The sequence below is a fragment of the Rhineura floridana genome, chromosome 9, assembly GCF_030035675.1.
Source record: "Rhineura floridana isolate rRhiFlo1 chromosome 9, rRhiFlo1.hap2, whole genome shotgun sequence".
Lineage (NCBI taxonomy): Eukaryota > Metazoa > Chordata > Lepidosauria > Squamata > Rhineuridae > Rhineura > Rhineura floridana.
This window is the reverse complement of record NC_084488.1, coordinates 120,028,500-120,047,880: the sequence shown is the minus strand read 5'-3', so window position 1 is coordinate 120,047,880 and position 19,381 is coordinate 120,028,500. Positions and strand designations below refer to the sequence as shown.

The window sequence follows — 19,381 nt, the reverse complement described above, 5'->3', positions numbered from 1 at the left end:
TGGTGTTTGTTTTTTTAGAAAAGGAGGCCTATTAATCCACAGACACACGAAAGGTAGCCTCTGCCAGTCTGTATCCATATCGGATTTGAAACTGTTTTTACATATGAAAATGTTTTTGACCTTTATAAAAAAAAGGTAATTCAGTCTCTCAGGTTCCAATTGTATGCACACTTACTTGGGAGAAGGCACCACTGAAATCAATATGCATAGGACTAAGCTGTCAGGAGATGAGGAGACCAAGTCCCAAATCCCAGAACCTCAGCTATGACATAAGTTTCCAGGAGAGGAAAATGAATTAACTGCCAATTCCTTTCATGAGCTTTCACTATCCCACGATGGGGTGCCCAGCTAGTGTGACTGTTTGCCTCTTCAGATCCACTGCTGTGTGTGCAACATGTGAGAGGTTCCGCTCAACAGTCAACACTTCTGGCTAGGCCAACTAAGGCACTGGCTGCAAAATGTGCAGGCCAATTAGCCAGGCCAGGCTTGTGGCCAAGTAGCAGGCTGCAGTGCTGGCTGAAGTAAGATGGTTGCTCAGTCGCGGCCTGTCTCAGGAGGCAACGAGGTGCGGTAAGTGCCACAGCCCCTCCCAGTCGACCGCTACAGCATCTGCAGTAGAAATTGCCTAAGGACCAGGGCAACTTGCACCCAAGTTTTAAAATGGATGCTCCTATAGTTAAAATTGATTGAAACTGGTCAAGGGTGCAGTTGTAAGAGAAACATGTCAGACCACAGGAACTCGATAAGGGAAGTTAAGAGGTTTTCCAAGCAGTACTTACCTTAACATGTACAGGACAATAATAATAAATACTATGACTAGCAAGGAAGATAATGCCACCATTACAGCTATGATGGGTGTCTCATCTAAAGGGAGGGGGGGAAAAAGAAATTTGTTTTAGAAAAAGCAATACCAGCTATTTCAAAACATGTCGATTCTATGCTTTGTGATGGAACAGTCTCATTGTTATGTGACCAGTATGAGTTCTCTATAATAACCCAACTGCCTCCCATGATAAGAGGCTGAGAGAAGCATGACTCTGAAGTGCCTATTTTGCAGCAATTACCCAAATGTCCACTGATACGGCGAACACTTGGTGAGGTGCTAGTCATATTCAGAGGAGGGCCAGACACACAGAGGAGGGCCAGGATCTCTCCTCACTAACTCGAGAGTGCAAAACATGGAGTAATGGGCTCAAGTTACAGGAAGCCAGATTTCAGCTGAACATTAGGAAAAAAATTCCTAACTGTTGGAACAATGGAACCAATGACCTAGCTAGTCATTCAAGGAGCAGCTGGACAGCCACCTGTCGGGTATGCTTTAGTTTGATTCCTGCACTGAGCAAGGGGTTGGACTCAACAGCCTCGTAGGCCCCTTCCAACTCTACTATTCTATGTTTCTACGATTTGCAAATTGACCATCCTGAGAATGCATTTACACCTCCTTTATTTCAAATGCCCAGTCACCTCTTTGCACTGACTGAAGTTCTTCAACCAACGTTCCTCTAAGAACTTAGCCCAGACTTGCAAAGGTGATACACCCATGCAATCTTGATTATGGGATCCTTGTGAATATTGACTGGGGCTAGAGCCAGTGTGGCACAGTGGTTAGAGTGTTGGACTATGACCTGGGAGACCAGGATTCGAATCCTCACAAAGCCAGGAAGCTCACTGGGTGACCTTGGACCAGTTACTGTCTCTCAGCCTCAGAGGAAGGCAATGGTAAGCCACCTCAATACCGTTTACCATGAAAACCCTGTTCATAGGGTCACCATAAGTCGGAAGCGACTTGACAGCAGTCCATTTCCATTTTAAAGTGGCTCAGTCTCCTAGAAACTGTTTAAGCCAATGGCACTTGTCAGAACTCATACTTCTAGAGTAAATCTTGTCCATCTGATGATACCACCGTGCCTGCATGGTAACTAAGAAAGCTTGCAGTGTTGGCCTGAACCACTATCCATGCAAGCCTCTGCATATACGTTGGCTTGTTTCCTTTTGGAATTTCCTTTATACAATTGCCTGCATTTTTTGAGGTTTTTCTATCTCTCTGTGAATCAATTGAAAATAGCCTCCCTGTATTCATGTCCACTCAGCTGGTGTAAAATCTGCCAGTTTCATGCACCCTCATGCCTGGCTCCTTGGTACTGTTGCCAATCATAAAAATGATCACAGAAGGGTGCCTCTCTAAAGAACACTGGTGGCAGACTTAGAAACCTTGGAGTGGATCAGCTCAGGGTCACAAATCATGTGAGAACACTCAAGAACTTGACTACAATAAAGAGCTTCCAATTCTCTAGTTAACACCCCATGTGAGCATTCTGAAATTCCTGTTAGGTATTACTTTTACAGTAGGACACCTTTGGACACTTGCAGATTTCACCGCTGTCTGAAAGTATGCAATACAATACAAGACATTTTAAAGATTGCATATAGGTTCATAGATACAGTACATACAACACCCTTTGCGAACACACCCACACACCCGAGTAGTTACCTTAAGAGCTCCAACACATCCACACACACAGCAGGAGTCAATTTAATACTTTATCTCCTGTTAGAACCATAACACTGCAGAATTAGACTGCAAATGGACAGCATAATTTCAAGCTGCAGGTGGAGGATCACATTTTTGAATGATTCCCCATAGTTGTTTTTTAAAAAAAAATCTGCCACTACAAGAAGCAACATTGCACAATAGGAAAAAAGGTTTATTTGCTAAGTCTGATGTTTCAATTTTTCTACTCACAGGGAATTAGTGAGTTTTGCTTATTATTCTTAAATTTATTACCTGCCCTTTACCAGTAGGTCACAACAATATAAAATACATTATTATGAAGGGGAGAGCATTCAAAAATGTGACCCCCCTCACCCACAATCCATTATTCCACCTTAGGACTTCTTCATTCTGCTGCATGTCTAAGACCAGGCCTAGGCACTGCGTATCCCACTCCTATTTATTTAATTTGCAGTAGCCCCAACTATCCCCGTTTATGCTCTTTCTTAGTAATACTTGGCATTTAAATATGAAATATTAGGCAGGCGCCATCTCTGCTATCTTTTCAGCGCCTTTTGAAGACTTTCCTCTTTCAACAAGCCTTTTAAGTTGAAACCTATCCTAGTTTGCGTCTGTGTTAGAATTGCTTTTAATATGTTTTCTTTAATAATATGTTTTTAACCCTTTTTTAAAAAAGATGTTTTTAAAGCTTTTTAAAAATGTTTTTAACATTGTTTTAATGTATTTTAAGGTCTTTTTATGATGTTTTAAAGTGTTTTTAGCATTTCTGTTTGCCGCCCTGGGCTCCTGCTGGGAAGAAGGCCGGGATATAAATCAAATAATAAATAAATAAATAATAAATAATATATTTTGTATTTCCAAAGCGTTCCATGTGCATTCTCAGTAATGCTTTCAACAGCTCTGTAATGCAAACTACGTACAGTATTCCAGGTTTGGTAGGAGAGGGGCAGAGACTGAGAGAACTGGCTTTTATTATTATTATTATTATTAATAATAAATAAATAAATAAATAAATTTGTATCCCGCTCTTCCTCCCAGCAGGAGCCCCCGCCCTTCCTCCCAGCAGGAGCCCAGGGCGGCAAACAAAGCACTAAAAACACTTTAAAACATCATAAAAACAGATCTTAAAATACATTAAAACAAAACAGCGTTAAAAACATTAAAAAAACTTTTTAAAAGGGTTAAAAACATTATTAAAAAACATATTAAGCAATTCTAACACAGACGCAGACTGGGATAGGTCTCAACCTAAAAGGCTTGTTGAAAGAGGAAAGCTTATCCAAGGCCACCTTGTCCAATAGTGAAAGTACACTGTGATCCGTTACTAAACAACCTTTACTGAATCACCTGGTGTGAGGGAGGTGGACAGGTAAGTAGAGATTTTATGTCATAGGGACACCCTAGGCATCTTGCACCATATACCTCATGGTGTTTTGAGCAACTACTTAAGTTTGCATTCAGTTCACACATAACGCTTTTGTCAGCAACCAGATCCCGTCAGTTTGCAAAGTATTTTTTAAACAGGCAATAGCTAGTCAATAGGACATAAAGAAACCATACAAATTAGTCTCCAACCAGACGAAAAAAAGCTAAGCCTTTGTGGTGAAAAAAAAATCAAAGGGATGACTTCATAGAAATGTTTGCTGCATGTATTAAAAAAAGGTGGACACACATTTTCATTGGCTGCTTTGACAAGTGGTTCCTAGCACTACCCAATCATTGCTCTTCTGTTGTAAGATAAGCAGAATTGCAACAGCACTTTCTCTGCCCACACTAGTGGGCATGGCATTGCTGCTATGGGTGAGGTAGATCCAATTCAACTGAACGCCCATTTGAAGTTCAGCACACATTCACCTTTGTAGTGGGCACCATTTTATTTCCATATTGTTCAACTGATCTTTGACTGAAATATCACTCAAAGGAAAGTATTATGTCAGTATAACATTACAATGTTAATTTTAAAAATGATTTAAAAATACTCTTTCTGTCACCGCCGTTATAGTAGTGTGATTAATGGCAGAAACTGAAAAGGTTTCAAATCATTTTCTTATAAAATTTTTGAAACTAGCAAAATACTGGTTAATTAAAGCGTTGGCATAACAATACTAACATTAATATTTACTTAACAGGTATCACTGCAAAAGCATTTTAACGCTAATTAAATGACTGATTACAAAATTCATGTGGTGATAAAATGGCATCTACCACAAATGTTAAGAACACAAGAAGAGCCTGCTGGATCAGGCCAATGGCTCATCTAGTCCAGCATCCTGTTCTCAGTGGCCAACCAGTTGCCCCAATGGGAACCCCACAACCAGGACCTGAGTGCAAAGGTCTTATAACCCTTGCAGAGGTTATATATATATAGTGAATGTATGCTGAGCTGCAACAGTTTTGCCTGCCTGCTCATGTCAAAACCCCATCTTTCTACTCCTTGAGACAGCACACCTCTTCTGTTCTTCTGAAAGAAAAAAAAAAAGGTCAGGCGTCCTGCAATCTAACATGGAAGAACCAATGGGAAAATACAGGATGACAAAGACTGGATGATGGCATTGTGTGGATGCCCTGAAAAAAAAAGGAGTGAATTAGGCATGGCAATTCCACACTAACCGCGAAGGGAAGATGCAGCTGCTGTTTAACACTGAAGAAAAAACTGACTGGTACACATGTTGGCGGGGACTCCCCTTCAGCAGGTGTTGGTGAGAATAGATCCCATCTTCAATTACTTAGTGCAAGGATTCTTTGAGAGTGTCAACAAGCATATAGATAGAGGTGATCCAGTGGACATAGTGTACTTAGACTTTCAAAAAGTGTTTGACAAGGTACCTCACCAAAGACTTCTGAGGAAGCTTAGCAGTCATGGAATAAGAGGAGAGGTCCTCTTGTGGATAAGGAATTGGTTAAGAAGCAGAAAGCAGAGAGTAGGAATAAACGGACAGTTCTCCCAATGGAGGGCTGTAGAAAGTGGAGTCCCTCAAGGATCAGTATTGGGACCTGTACTTTTCAACTTGTTCATTAATGACCTAGAATTAGGAGTGAGCAGTGAAGTGGCCAAGTTTGCTGATGACACTAAATTGTTCAGGGTTGTTAAAACAAAAAGGGATTGCGAAGAGCTCCAAAAAGATCTCTCCAAACTGAGTGAATGGGCGGAAAAATGGCAAATGCAATTCAATATAAACAAGTGTAAAATTATGCATATTGGAGCAAAAAATCTGAATTTCACATATACGCTCATGGGGTCTGAACTGGCGGTGACCGACCAGGAGAGAGACCTCGGGGTTGTAGTGGACAGCACGATGAAAATGTCGACCCAGTGTGCGGCAGCTATGAAAAAGGCAAATTCCATGCTAGCAATAATTAGGAAAGGTATTGAAAATAAAACAGCCGCTATCATAATGCCGTTGTATAAATCTATGGTGCGGCCGCATTTGGAATACTGTGTACAGTTCTGGTCGCCTCATCTCAAAAAGGATATTCTAGAGTTGGAAAAGGTTCAGAAGAGGGCAACCAGAATGATCAAGGGGATGGAGCGACTCCCTTACGAGGAAAGGTTGCAGCATTTGGGGCTTTTTAGTTTAGAGAAAAGGCGGGTCAGAGGAGACATGATAGAAGTATATAAAATTATGCATGGCATTGAGAAAGTGGATAGAGAAAAGTTCTTCTCCCTCTCTCATAATACTAGAACTCGTGGACATTCAAAGAAGCTGAATGTTGGAAGATTCAGGACAGACAAAAGGAAGTCCTTCTTTACTCAGCGCATAGTTAAACTATGGAATTTGCTCCCACAAGATGCAGTAATGGCCACCAGCTTGGACGGCTTTAAAAGAAGATTAGACCAATTCATGGAGGACAGGGCTATCAATGGCTACTAGCCGTGATGGCTGTGCTGTGCCACCCTAGTCAGAGGCAGCATGCTTCTGAAAACCAGTTGCCGGAAGCCTCAGGAGGGGAGAGTGTTCTTGCAGTCGGGTCCTGCTTGCGGGCTTCCCCCAGGCACCTGGTTGGCCACTGTGAGAACAGGATGCTGGACTAGATGGGCCACTGGCCTGATCCAGCAGGCTCTTCTTATGTTCTTATTCTTGTGAAGAGTGCCAGACTAGGTGGACCTTGGTTTCATGTAGCCAGAGACACTCTTCTCATACCCTTAAGCATGAGTACACACCGAGGATCACATCATACAGACAAATTAGGCCACAAGAAGTGCCTTCTCGCTTTACAAATCTAAACACACATATACTGGTGGACCAAGGGAATTTGGGGGAGGGAGAGAGAGAAAGGGGTAGACCCCACAAGAATGAAGGTAGCCCAATCCTGACTTTGTTATTTGTACTTGTAGCCCACCCATCCAGTAAATGGCCCCAGTTGTGACAAAAATATCACAATTATTCACTTCAGTGAATTCATGGCCAGGGGGAAGCATGTGGAATGTGGCCACATCCCTGTCCCACCTCCTAGTGCATTTGGAGCAGCCCACAGACCAAATTAGTTCCATCAGGGGGCCCAGTTGGGCCTGCAACACTGTTTCCCTCCAGCCACAGCCACCTGTTCACACCTGACCACAGGGTATAGGACAGGTAAAGCTGCAAAGAAACAACTGGGAGCGTTAGAGTGGGCTGTTTTTCTGCAAGTAGGCTTGCAATCGGTACCTTCTAAAATTGGCACCAAAATGCAAGCCCCATTGGGAGTGATTCCACTCAGGAGATTTTGATCAGAGGTCCAAGTGGAGCTGATATCTGCTGCAAGAAAGGGCTGCCTTTGGTGCTGAATTTCTTCCTTTGCAGACATGACTTGAATCCAAGACATGCCTGGTAAAGGAAGTGAGGAAAGAATTGGGAGCTCCCAATTCTTCTCTTTGACAGAAATGTCGACATTGGGATTGACATGTGGCCCACCTGTCAAACTGGCCAGCAGGGTGTGGGGATACTCAGGATCTGGGCAACTGGCCACATCCTGTTCCCCAACCCAGTCATAAAGTGAAAACCTAAACTGCAGCAAGGCATGATCATAAAGTTATCCCATGCCTCACCATACTGTCTCAAATATCTTATTTACAGTTCCTTCTGTTTTGAGCTGTAAATATGTAACATGCATACACATTCCTACCTGGCCAACTCAAATGCTAACCACTTATCTAGTAATACATGCACAGAGTAATGCTTGATGAGGGAACTCATGATGGGTTGATTTTGTGGGAAAGAGACTTTAAGGCAATCTATATTTAGGATTGCATTTGTACCTCCTTCAAGTACATGGAGTTATTCTTTGCCTCATCTCATCAACCCTGTGAGATAGGATAAGCTGAGAGATAAGTAACTGAGCCAGTGAATGTCATGGCTGTTTGAACCCAGATCACAAAATGTGTGCACATGAAGTAATCCAAAAAAACTAAAAAGAGTGTTAGATGAGTCAAAATGGGAAAAGCTGGACAAATCTAAAGAAGAGAAAGAAAACCAACCTTCAAATGTTTTTTTTCCTGGTGGAGAACAGGTGAGGTGTATGGTTTAGTCTGATGCAGTCCAATGAGCTGCTGGAATTTGGAAGTGTGAACCATCTCTCCAAAGGTTTCTTGCACAAAGAATTTAGATTCTAGGCAAGCCAACATTACATGCTGACACATTACAATGACAGACTGTTCAGTGCATACTTAAAGGCATTTTGCAACTGCATTTTCCAACACGTTCTTTGAAACAGAGGGATGAGGGGAAAGCAGACCCTAAGCGATTCCTCTGCAAACTCACAGCGGACATTGCTGGCGCACACAGAGCACGCCTCCCATCCTTTGAAATATGCAACAGGTTTACAAATGAGCTGCGGCCTGGCTGCTTGCATCCTTGAGAGCTGCTGGGCTTGTCCCTTTGTCTTAGCAACTCCTATTCTGAAAAGAGGAGTGAGAAATGATGGCAAGCAGAAAGCAACGGAGGAACATGAAGAAAGCTGTTGGAAGCGCACCATTCCGCTTCCTGCCTGTGGTTAATGGCTGCAGTGGAAAAAGCTCCAACTCTGAGTCAGATCTGTCAAAGAGGGATGGCTGTAAACCCCAAAGCCCCACATCTCCTTGCCAGATCATCCCTGGGAAGCACTGCTGCTGAAAGTCCTTGCCTTATCAAACATCCTTCCCACTGACTGGTTACCAACAGACACAGCTACTGTAAGCCTAGGCACAGGAAACAGCTTGCCTAGAGCCATGATTCTCTCTCATTATAGGTACCCGCAGTATCAAGGGCACATATTTACATACCAGGCTACCCATCTAGTCTCCCCTCCATCACCTAAACCCCCACTCCACGTTTCTTCTCTTAGATGCAGGAGACTCCAGCACAGAGGAGGGCATCCTCTGTGGAGAATCCAACCGCACTCCAGAATATCCTGCCCAGGGGGTTCTGGGCTCTCTCTGGCTTCCTCTCCACCATTGTGAAATTATTTTTTTACACCTAAGAGCTTATCTTGGTCGCACGATTGGCAGCTGCAGCTTCCATATCTAGTTATATGGATTTATATAACATACTGTGTATTATATATGATTTTGAATGCTTGCAAAGTGGTTCAAGAACATGTGTTATTAAGAAAATGACAAATACATGTTCTTTTATAAACACCACATCCCAAAAGAAGGTGGAAGCTTTCTTAAATGTGTCATTGTTACCAATATATATCAGTTTGCAATTGGGAAACCTTAAGTGCAAAGTGTGAATATACATCTTTGTGTTCATGTGTTAAGAGGACAGAGTGGTCCCCCCCCTCCAGCAGGTAAATTTCCTATCTGAAGTCTCAACATGAGGATAGTCAACAAGAGGCGAGGCCAGCAGGCTGGTTCAGAAAACGTAAGCATGGATGTAACTGCAAGCTTCCTGTACGTCTTCTCCACATGTGTCTGACTTGGACATGGGTGGAACCTTCTCCATTAGCCTCAATAGGCAAGGCACCAAAACTGACTGACAGGCATCCAGAACCCAGCAAGGCTATTCAGCTTTAAATTTTCCAGGCAGGTTGTCAAAACAGGTGTGCTCACACATGCACACAAACAGCTTGGTGGGGCAGAACTATTGCCCCATGCTCTGGAAATGGGCGCTGTAGAAAAGGCTTCACCCTCATACATGTCATACACCTATGTAGAAAGTGGAAGGTTTCTTACTCCTCCCTTTCCATGAGGAAGGGAGACATTTCCAGCTCCCCAGGCATCACTATGTCTGAAAATGACTTTGTGAGTTCACACAAAAAAGAACACATCTGAATGCCTGTCATACAGTGCAAATTTATATATATATCCCACCCTTCCTTCCAGAAGGAACCCAGTGTATAAAACTGCTCCTAGAGCTCACAGTTTTTAAACTGAGCTGGCAAGGTGGGTGGAATGGGGGGGGGAGAGAAGAGAGATTCTCAAAGCTCCCTCCACCCCAAACTGACATGAGAACCACCATTCAGCCAACCGACATATGCTTGTTGCTTCCTCGGTAATGTTACTCAGCCACAGACCACATTGCTTGGGTGGAGTGTGAGAATGGGGAAATGTACTACCAGGTGTGTTCCGTTTGTATATTTTGGTTGAAAAGGCTGCATTGACACTGGTAGTTAATATGGGCCAGGCAAAGCCAAAACCAACAGCAACCCATCACTGCCAAGCAGTCCCGTTTAAAAACAGGAGACTGAACTATCTTGTCTTGTTTATTGGTTCCTTCATGCATGCACATGCACACAGAGTCAGTCAGTGCTGGTGAGTCAGCAACTTTTTACTGGCATTACTAATAAAGGGGGCTGATTAAAAGTGTGAAGTGATTACATGCATATCAGAATACATGCAGAGATGCTGCAAATAGTATGGCATGAGTTGTAAGAAACATGCTTACGTAGTTGCCTACTGTGAGTCCATGGTTGCATGGCTTCAATTGTGCCTTGAAATATAGCATCAGGGACCAGTCTATGAGAGGGGTGTGCGACTTGTCCATCTACATCTTGACAAGAGTAAAACAGTGGGCAGAGAATTGTTCCTGGCCCCATGGATGCTCCCAAGGGAAAAGGGGTAGACAAGGAAGAAGGTGCAGTGGGGCAGAAGGTTGGCATCTGCACAATAACACCGCAAATGCCCCAATAAAAAACATCATTTTGCTGCCACTATTAAATCATCTCTTTGCCGCCCAGCGGAGCTCTTTCGAGTTGTCCGGGGGCTTCTCCATTCAAACCCTCCGGACACGGTGGAATCATCGGAGGCCCGCTGTAATCAGTTTGCCGATCACTTCCAGAATAAGATCTCATGTATCCGCCGGGACCTAGACTCTCAAGTTATAGCAGTAGATCCTAGTGAGGTGTCCGGAGCACAGTCTTGTCCTGTTTTGTTGGATGAGCTTCAGTTGGTTCAACTCGAGGACGTGGACAAGGTGCTTGGACAGGTACGTGCAACCACTTCGGTACTGGAACCTTGCCCCTCCTGGCTGATAAAAACTAGCAGGAATGGAACAGGTAGCTGGGCCAAGGAAGTGATAAATGCCTCTTTACGAGAGGGAGTGGTCCCGGGCTGTCTGAAAGAGGCAGTGGTGAGACCACTCCTGAAAAAGCCTTCCTTGGACCCAGACAATTTTAACAGCTACAGGCCAGTGGCGAATGTTCCATTCCTGGGCAAGGTCTTGGAACGGGTGGTTGCTGGCCAGCTCCAGGCGCTATTGGATGAAACCGATTATCTAGATCCATTTCAATCGGGTTTTAGGCCCGGTTTTGGCACTGAGACAGCCTTGGTCGCCCTGTACGATGACCTATGTCGGGAAAGAGACAGAGGGAGTGTAACTCTGTTGATTCTCCTTGATCTCTCAGCGGCTTTTGATACCATCGACCATGGTATCCTTCTGGAGAGGCTCGCGGAGTTGGGAGTTGGAGGTACTGCTTGGCAGTGGTTCCGCTCCTACTTGGCGGGTCGTCTCCAGAAGGTAGTGCTTGGGGAACATTGCTCGACACCGCGGGCTCTCCAATATGGAGTCCCGCAGGGGTCAGTTTTGTCCCCCCTGCTTTTTAATATCTACATGAAGCCGTTGGGAGAGGTCATCAGGAGTTTTGGAGTGCGTTGTCATCAGTATGCTGATGACACGCAGCTCTACTTCTCCTTTTCATCTTCTTCAGGTGAGGCTGTCGATTTGCTGAACCGTTGCCTGGCCTCGACAATGGACTGGATGAGAGTTAACAAACTGAAGCTCAATCCAGACAAGACTGAGATGCTGTTGGTGGACGGGTTCTCTGATCGGATGGTGGATATATACCCTGTCCTGGACGGGGTTACACTCCCCCTAAAGGACCGGGTTCGTAGTCTGGGAGTCTTTTTAGACTCTTCCCTCTCACTTGAGGCTCAAGTAGCCTCGGTGGTTAGGAATGCGTTTTACCAACTTCGGTTGGTAGCCCAGCTACGTCCCTATTTGAGTAAAGAGGACCTTACATCAGTGGTACATGCTCTGGTAACCTCACGTTTGGATTACTGTAATGCGCTTTACGTAGGGCTACTTTTGAAGACAGTTCGGAAGCTACAACTAGTGCAAAATGCGGCGGCCAGATTGCTGACAAGGACCAAGCGGTCCGAGCATATAACACCTGTTCTGGCCAGCTTGCACTGGTTGCCAATATGTTCCCGGGCTAGATTCAAAGTGTTGGTATTAACCTATAAAGCCTTATACGGTGCGGGACCACGATACCTTGCGGAACGCCTCTTCCGATATGAACCGGCCCGTGCACTACGTTCTGCTACGAAGGCCCTCCTCCGGGTTCCAACTCACAGGGAGGCCCGGAGGGTGATGACAAGATCTAGGGCCTTCTCAGTGGTGGCCCCCGAACTATGGAACAGTCTCCCTGAGGAAGTACGCCTGGCGCTGACTCTGCTTTCCTTCCGGCGCCAGGTCAAAACCTTCCTATTCTCTGAAGCATTTTAAGTTACATTGATCTAATTTTAAAAATGTTTATTGTATTGTTGATTGTATTTTAATATTATTTTGTTATTCATTGTATTTTTATACTATTTTATGTTCACCGCCCAGAGAGCTATCGCTAGTCGGGCGGTATATAAATTTAATAAATAAATAAATAAATAAAATAAATAAATACTGTGCACATGAAACCCATGTGAAGAAGCAGGCTCTTTCCAGTTCTCAGGGTTTAGTACTAATGAAACCCCATGCCACAGCACTGGCTAAATGACAGCCCTTTGTATCATTCCCATTTGCTCAAGGGTCCCTGAAGCCTGGATAAGATAGCAAGGAATGCCTTCCTATCTTTGCCAGGACATGGATGCCAAGGGCATCTCCAGAAAGAGTGGACAGACTGACTACCTATACAATGTGTATGCAGGAAGTTGCAGGGCTGTACCAAAGTGACTTCCTAACAGATGCTGTTTTCTCTAAATCTGAGGTAAATACTTCGTAAGAATAGAGTGAACCAGGTTGTCAGATCAAACCAGCATTCATAGTGCAGCCTTCTCCAAGATGTTTTGGACTACAAAGCAGTGCTGGTTGGGGCTGATGGGAGCTGTAGTCCAAAAAATGTGGAGGGCACCAGGTTGGGAAAGGCTGGTGTAGTGGATAAAAGTATTGTAGTTTTTAAGAGAGTGACCTAGGTTCAAATTCCTGCTCTGGCATGAAATTTACTGGGTGATCCTCAGTGTGTCCCTCTTAACCTAACTAACCTCCAAGGGTTCTTGCGAGGGTAAAATCAGATACCGTAATGCATGCTGTTATGAGCTCCTCCAGAAAGCAGAAAAGTGCAATGTAAAACAAGCAAGCCCTGGACTAGGAAATCATAAGAAATTCACAAGAGATGCCATTTTGATAAATCAAATGCAACATTTGAAAATAATGACAAAAACACAGCTGTTAACCAGGGAACTTGTATTGTACATGCAAAAAAAATGGCTAAGAGTAAGACCTTACCTCGCCTGGTATCAATATCACCTGCATAAATGAAGAAAAAAACAAACAAACCACAGGTAAGACTATAAGGAGAGTCCTGCTGGATCAGGCCAAATCCCATGTAGTCCAGCAACCTGTTTCCCATGGAGGCCAAGGCCAAGAGGAGGACATGAGGGAAGTAGCTGTCAAGATGGCGACCTAGGAGGACGTGTACTCAGGAGCTCTGCACTTTAACAACATTTTCCCTTATTCTAAGGGCAAATTTCTACTAACTGCCAAGATCCCTATGACATCTTTACGGCTACGGGGAGTGACTGCTGACCTTGGAAGATTACTTTCACCTCTTATATTTCCTCCGACAGCTAATACTGAAGAGGTTCGCTCCTCTGCGTTCGTCAATGTTCAAGCTGTATCGAGTAAGTAAACATCATAAATTCTACCACTTACCTTCTGGTAATAACGCTTACAAAGCATTTAGAGGCTGCGGCAAGATATGTACGAAAGATTAATTACCCTGAGTTATCTGCCACTGAAAGGGCTCCGAATTTTACCACTCATTCTGAAATTCTCTAATAACTCTTAAAGAGACAGTGCCAAAATATGGTCTTTACCAGAAATGATTATAGGACCCGGGGGATTGCTCCTACACTTGAGCTGACCCACAGAAAAGACCGTTCTAAACAAGTAAAAATCACTCATTATTACCCCCGAAAGGAGTGCACTGGAGAAATACAAGAAAGAAAGAAAGATAAAGAGCTAGCAGAAGATTATCCTCAGCATTCACTCCCAATATTGGAATGGTCTTTAGATAAAACTCAAGGAATACAAACAGATGTTTATACTTCGACGAATACAAACTTGCCACAAGAAATAGCTAGAGCGGAAGATTTGAATTGGCAAGCTATAACCAACTCGAACACGAACAATGGAATAACTGCAGGATCTGAAGAACCAAGACCAAGCCTTAATCACCCCCCAAATACCTCAGACTATTCCGGGGGGGACAGCAATTTAGACACTAAGCTGTATGATTTGCCAACACATAGAGGGGCAACAAAGAATTTATGCGCCCCACAAGAAGGATCTGCATCATTAATCGAACCGTGGATTTTTATGATTGCAAGAGAAATTGAGCATATAAAAGTATTTCTGGCCGAAACTAATGAACTACCGACCTCATTGACACAAATATACTTAAATTTTAGATGTACAGGTGAGACCGTGAACCCAGGGCCTCACTCTTCAACTACTCCCCTACAATCTAAGCAACCCAAACAACTCAAAAACTTAACTCCAAGGACTATAAATCTATCCAAGAGGAAAACGACAACAAATCAGCGCAAATATTTAAAGACGAATAGGACGATTAAGAAAACAAAAAATATTAAACGCACAAAAATTTGACAAATTTCCAATAGACTTTTCTTTCAAAAACTGTTTAAATTATTGGATACCGCCTCAAAGTGGGAGGAGCCATCACTTAATAAGAAAGCTATCAATAAGACATCTAAGTCTAAACAACCAGAGCCAAAACAAAACCAGAGGGTAAATAAGAATTTGACCCTCAATTATCATACAATCCCTTTGCCGCCCGCTTCGACTAACCTCTATCCTACCCAGCAGGAGGGGGACCAACAAGCCCTGCGACGGACTGTGCCACCACAACTGAGAACAACTCTGAAGCCCCCAAAATGGCGTTTAGTACTTGATAATTGTAAACTGGTACTATCAAACTATCCTAAACCCAAAGGCTTCTCCTCCCAAAAAGAACGGAAGATCCATTTTCTAACAACCCTCGGAAATTCCACTCCCGAACAGATTACTATTGAAGACGTACAGAAAATTGAATACTTATTTTATAATTATGTTAACGCGCGATTGATAGTGACCTTTAATGATTCTTATAAAGCCAAACTGCTTTACGATAATAGAAAGGGGCTACATGATAGGGGTATATTTACATCAAGACTGTTTATGAATAAGGCACCACCCCAATCTCTACTCCCCCACTTTCTGATTGGCGAGAAGGAAAAAGTGATAAACTTTGTTGAAACTCCAGAAATAAATCTCATCGATCTTGAAACCGACGACAGTGATCTCGCCCCTCAGGTATCCAGCCCACGACTTTCAGAGCCCCAAACAAAGTTGAAGAATCGAAAGGAATTAATACTTCTCACTGAAGAAGAACAAATGCTCTTAAATTCCTTTTCTGCCTTATCATTAATGGCCCAGATGGAAATTATATCAAGGCTTAACAACTTAAAAATCCTCCTTGAAAACAGACTGTCCTTACCTATGCACAAGGGAGATAATGAATCAATACACCTTGAAGGGGACGATTCGAAGATCCTGAAGGCTGACCATCAAACAGAACCACTGAAGACCGCATATGAAACATCTGAACCCACAATAACGGTTCGCCCCATCCAGATCGCTGCAGAAATGAATTTAGTGGCCCTGAACTTGTCAAGGACTCTTAATAATCAGAAAACACTGCCTTCTCACAAAGTGGAAGCAGCCCAGGTGTGGAGCCTCTTCATGGACAGATATGAGGAGGCTTAATGAAAATGAAGAGGGGTCTCCTCAGAAAACAACCAACCCTAAGACTGGCTCACCGAATATATCGAAACTAATAATATCGAACATCAGTAGAACTGACCCTATCTTAGAGAAAATAACCCCTTTAGAACCATCTATGGAGCTTCCATCTGCTTTAATGATAATGTCGAACTTGCTACCCACTCAACATATAACACCCTGACAAGTATCTGAACATTCTAAGTCACAACTAATAATCCTGTCCTAGAACATCTCTGGATGGAAAAACAAATCCTCTGACCCATCCTTTTTGGGCTATCTCCAAAAACATGACATTATACTCTTACAGGAGACTTGGACTCGTGACGAAATTTATCTTAATGGGTATACATCACATAAATTGCCTGCAACTCCAAGCACTAAAGGTGGGCGTCCTAAAGGGGGATTGATTCTACTTATTACTATTGGCCTAAGAGCATCGATCACCAATCTAAACCCCCTCGCAGGCCTTGCAACTTCGATAATGATTAACGTTAAATGGACCCGGTTGTTGTTCATAAACATATACATACCCCCTTGCCGACAAAATAAACTAGCGAAAACCGTGCTGACGAGACTAGAGGAATATATTGATAAGCAGTCAGCAACATACCCGGATGCTATGGTGATCCTCGTGGGAGATTTTAATGCCAGGATAGGTCCGAGGGATGAAGTCCTCTACGCTCGCTTCAAAGAACCTATACCAACAACAGAGGGAATCTTGGATACCCCAGACAGACAGTCAAAAGACCAAGGTACCAATTTGCTTGGGCTATACCTGATGCAAATGGTGAATAAACTAAGCCTGACGGTGGTAAATGGACAAGTGGATGGAGATATAAATGGAGAATTCACGTTTCTATCTGGATTAAGAGTTTCTACTATAGATTATTTTATAATTTCCCAAGAACTTTTTCACGCCGTTTCTTCCTGCCAAGTGGACGATCGCCCCGAAAGCAATCATTTACCGCTAATTTTCAACTTGCGTTGTGACAACCAAATTAGGTACGCTAAGCAAAAACCAAGTCGAGTTGGTGAATTTCAACGATGTGTAACACGAATAAGATGGATGCCCTCCTTAGAAATGGATTTTAAAGAGCGGCTAAATTCCGATGAATATCTCTCACTGCGCCAAGCTCTTACAGCTGCAACTACGGCAGATTCTGCTCTTGCTACCTTTTTCCAACTATTTCAGGCTTTACAAAAAACTCGTTTTCTAACTCTGCGCCCAAGACTTCTAGACTTGTCCACCACTCGAAATCTTGGTTCGACCATGAATGCGTACTTAAAAAGAACCTTCTTATCACAAAATATAAAGAGTATAGGGACAACTCCCCACTTTTATTAACAAATTGGTTGGCAGAGAAGAAATGTTACAAACAACTAATAAAAGTTAAAAAGATCACAGCACAGAAAGAAGACTGGCAAAGACTCCTGAAAGCATCTCGAACCAAGGACTCAGTTACTTTTTGGAAAATGGTGGCAAAAGGATGGCCCAAGCACTCAGTTACCCTGGAGCATCATATACCCGTGAATACCTGGGAAGATTACTTCACCAAAATCTATGCTAGCGACCAAATAAGCCACCCTTCACTTAAGATAAATAATCGCAATATTCCAGAATGGCCCCCTGTTACGACTAAAGAAATTATAAACTTAATTGCCAAATTAAAACCTGGCAAAGCACCTGGTCCAGACAACATTCCATCTGAGGCCTTTAAAACCAATGTGGATTGGTGGGCGCCAGCCCTAGCTTCTCTATTTACCTGTATAGACTCTGATATCTCTATTCCAGATGACTGGGGCCTCGCAATAATCATCCCCATTTATAAAAAAGGTAACAAACTAGATCTAGCTAATTATAGACCGATCAGTCTGCTTAATATTATCAGTAAAATCTACGTCAATCATCTATGCAAGAAATTACTAACATGGATGGAACAAGAAAACATCTTGGTCGAAGAACAGGCAGGATTTAGAGCTGGCCGTTCCACGCTGGACCATGGCTTGGTCCTACAACATTTGATAGAAAAATACTCATCGCTGACAGGAGGATCCCTCTACACAGCTTTCATCGATTTTAAAGCAGCCTTTGACTCGGTACCAAGACATAAACTTTGGGAGAGACTAGAGTCCACTACTATTGACAGACGCTTGCTCGCACTAATACGCTGTTTATACGAATCCACCTATTTGTGTATTAGATATAACAGAGCCGGCTATCTTTCCAGGGCCATCCCAACCTACAAGGGTGTCAAACAGGGATGTGTGCTGGCTCCCTTGTTATTTAACCTATATATCAATACTTTGGCTACAACTTTAACATCAATAGATACTCACCATCCTACTTTGTCTAACAGGCCTATATCGTCTCTCATCTATGCTGACGATGTGGTCCTCCTTTCTCTATCACCAGTGGGGTTGAAACGATTGTTGAATGGCCTTGCTAACTACTGCAGAAAAGAACTTCTTGAGATCAATTATGATAAATCAAAAGTTGTGGTCTTTACTAGAAGGAAAGTACATCGATGGCAGATTAATAACCACCCAGTATAGCAAGTCATGTCCTATAAATATCTTGGAATGATATTTCACTCCACAGGATCATGGTGAATGCAGATAAAAAATGCCACTGACAATGCACATAGAACTGCAAGGGCTCTACTCTCCTTTTACTATAATAAAGGAGGACAACATATCCCTTCTGCCATCCAGATTTTTGAGACCAAAATCATTACTCAGCTACTTTATGGTGTACAAATTGGCATCTATGATAACTATGCGCCCTTAGAAACTGTACAGACTAAGTTCCTAAGATCGATTTTTGGTATTCCTTCCTGTATGTATACCTAATGTAATTTTATGGCTAGAAGCGGAGCTCATTACAATGAAGGCACGCATAAGGTTGCTTAAAACCAACCTATGGCTAAAATTGCTTTATACACCTTCAGGATTAGCCCCACTAACGCTAACTGATACCTTCTGTTCAAGATGAAAAAAGTCCTTAACAGCTACATTACATTCATTAGGCTCCTCTCCATCTATGATCCTGACGTTAGACTATTCCAAAGCCAAAACTTTTATTGCTCAAAGAATTTATGATATCGAACTGCAAACGCACTTAGCTCAAGCTGCAGTATGTTCCTGCTCTGGTCTTAGATATAATACTCAACTGTTCACTTCTGCCCGATATCTGTCTACTCTGACAATCCCTAAATTTAGATCAGCATTCACTCTTGCAAAATTTAATATATTACCCTCGGCATTTTTAGAGGGTAGATTTAAGAAACTCCCACTAGCTAAACGGGCATGCCCTTGCGACAACAGCACAGTGGAGTCGGTTGACCACGTCCTACTACAATGCCCATTTTACCGAGACTCTCGGGCAGCTCTAATCACTCCTATTCTTCCAGGAAGC

General features: G+C 43.0%; 1 protein-coding gene across 8 annotated transcripts in view; it reads right to left on the bottom strand.

Moving 5' to 3' along the window:
• The window catches only part of PTPRA (protein tyrosine phosphatase receptor type A), a 206,811-nt gene that overhangs the window by 34,781 nt on the left and 152,649 nt on the right, over positions 1–19,381 (bottom strand). For 6 of the 8 annotated variants that reach the window (XM_061583497.1, XM_061583496.1, XM_061583498.1 and 3 more), the window contains 2 exons: positions 13,408–13,428; positions 780–864 (listed from right to left, as the gene is read on the bottom strand). In XM_061583497.1, coding sequence (XP_061439481.1) covers positions 780–864; positions 13,408–13,428 — 106 coding nt within the window. The remainder of the gene's footprint in view (positions 1–779; positions 865–13,407; positions 13,429–19,381) is intronic. The other 2 variants (XM_061583491.1, XM_061583493.1) reach the window with 1 other exon arrangement.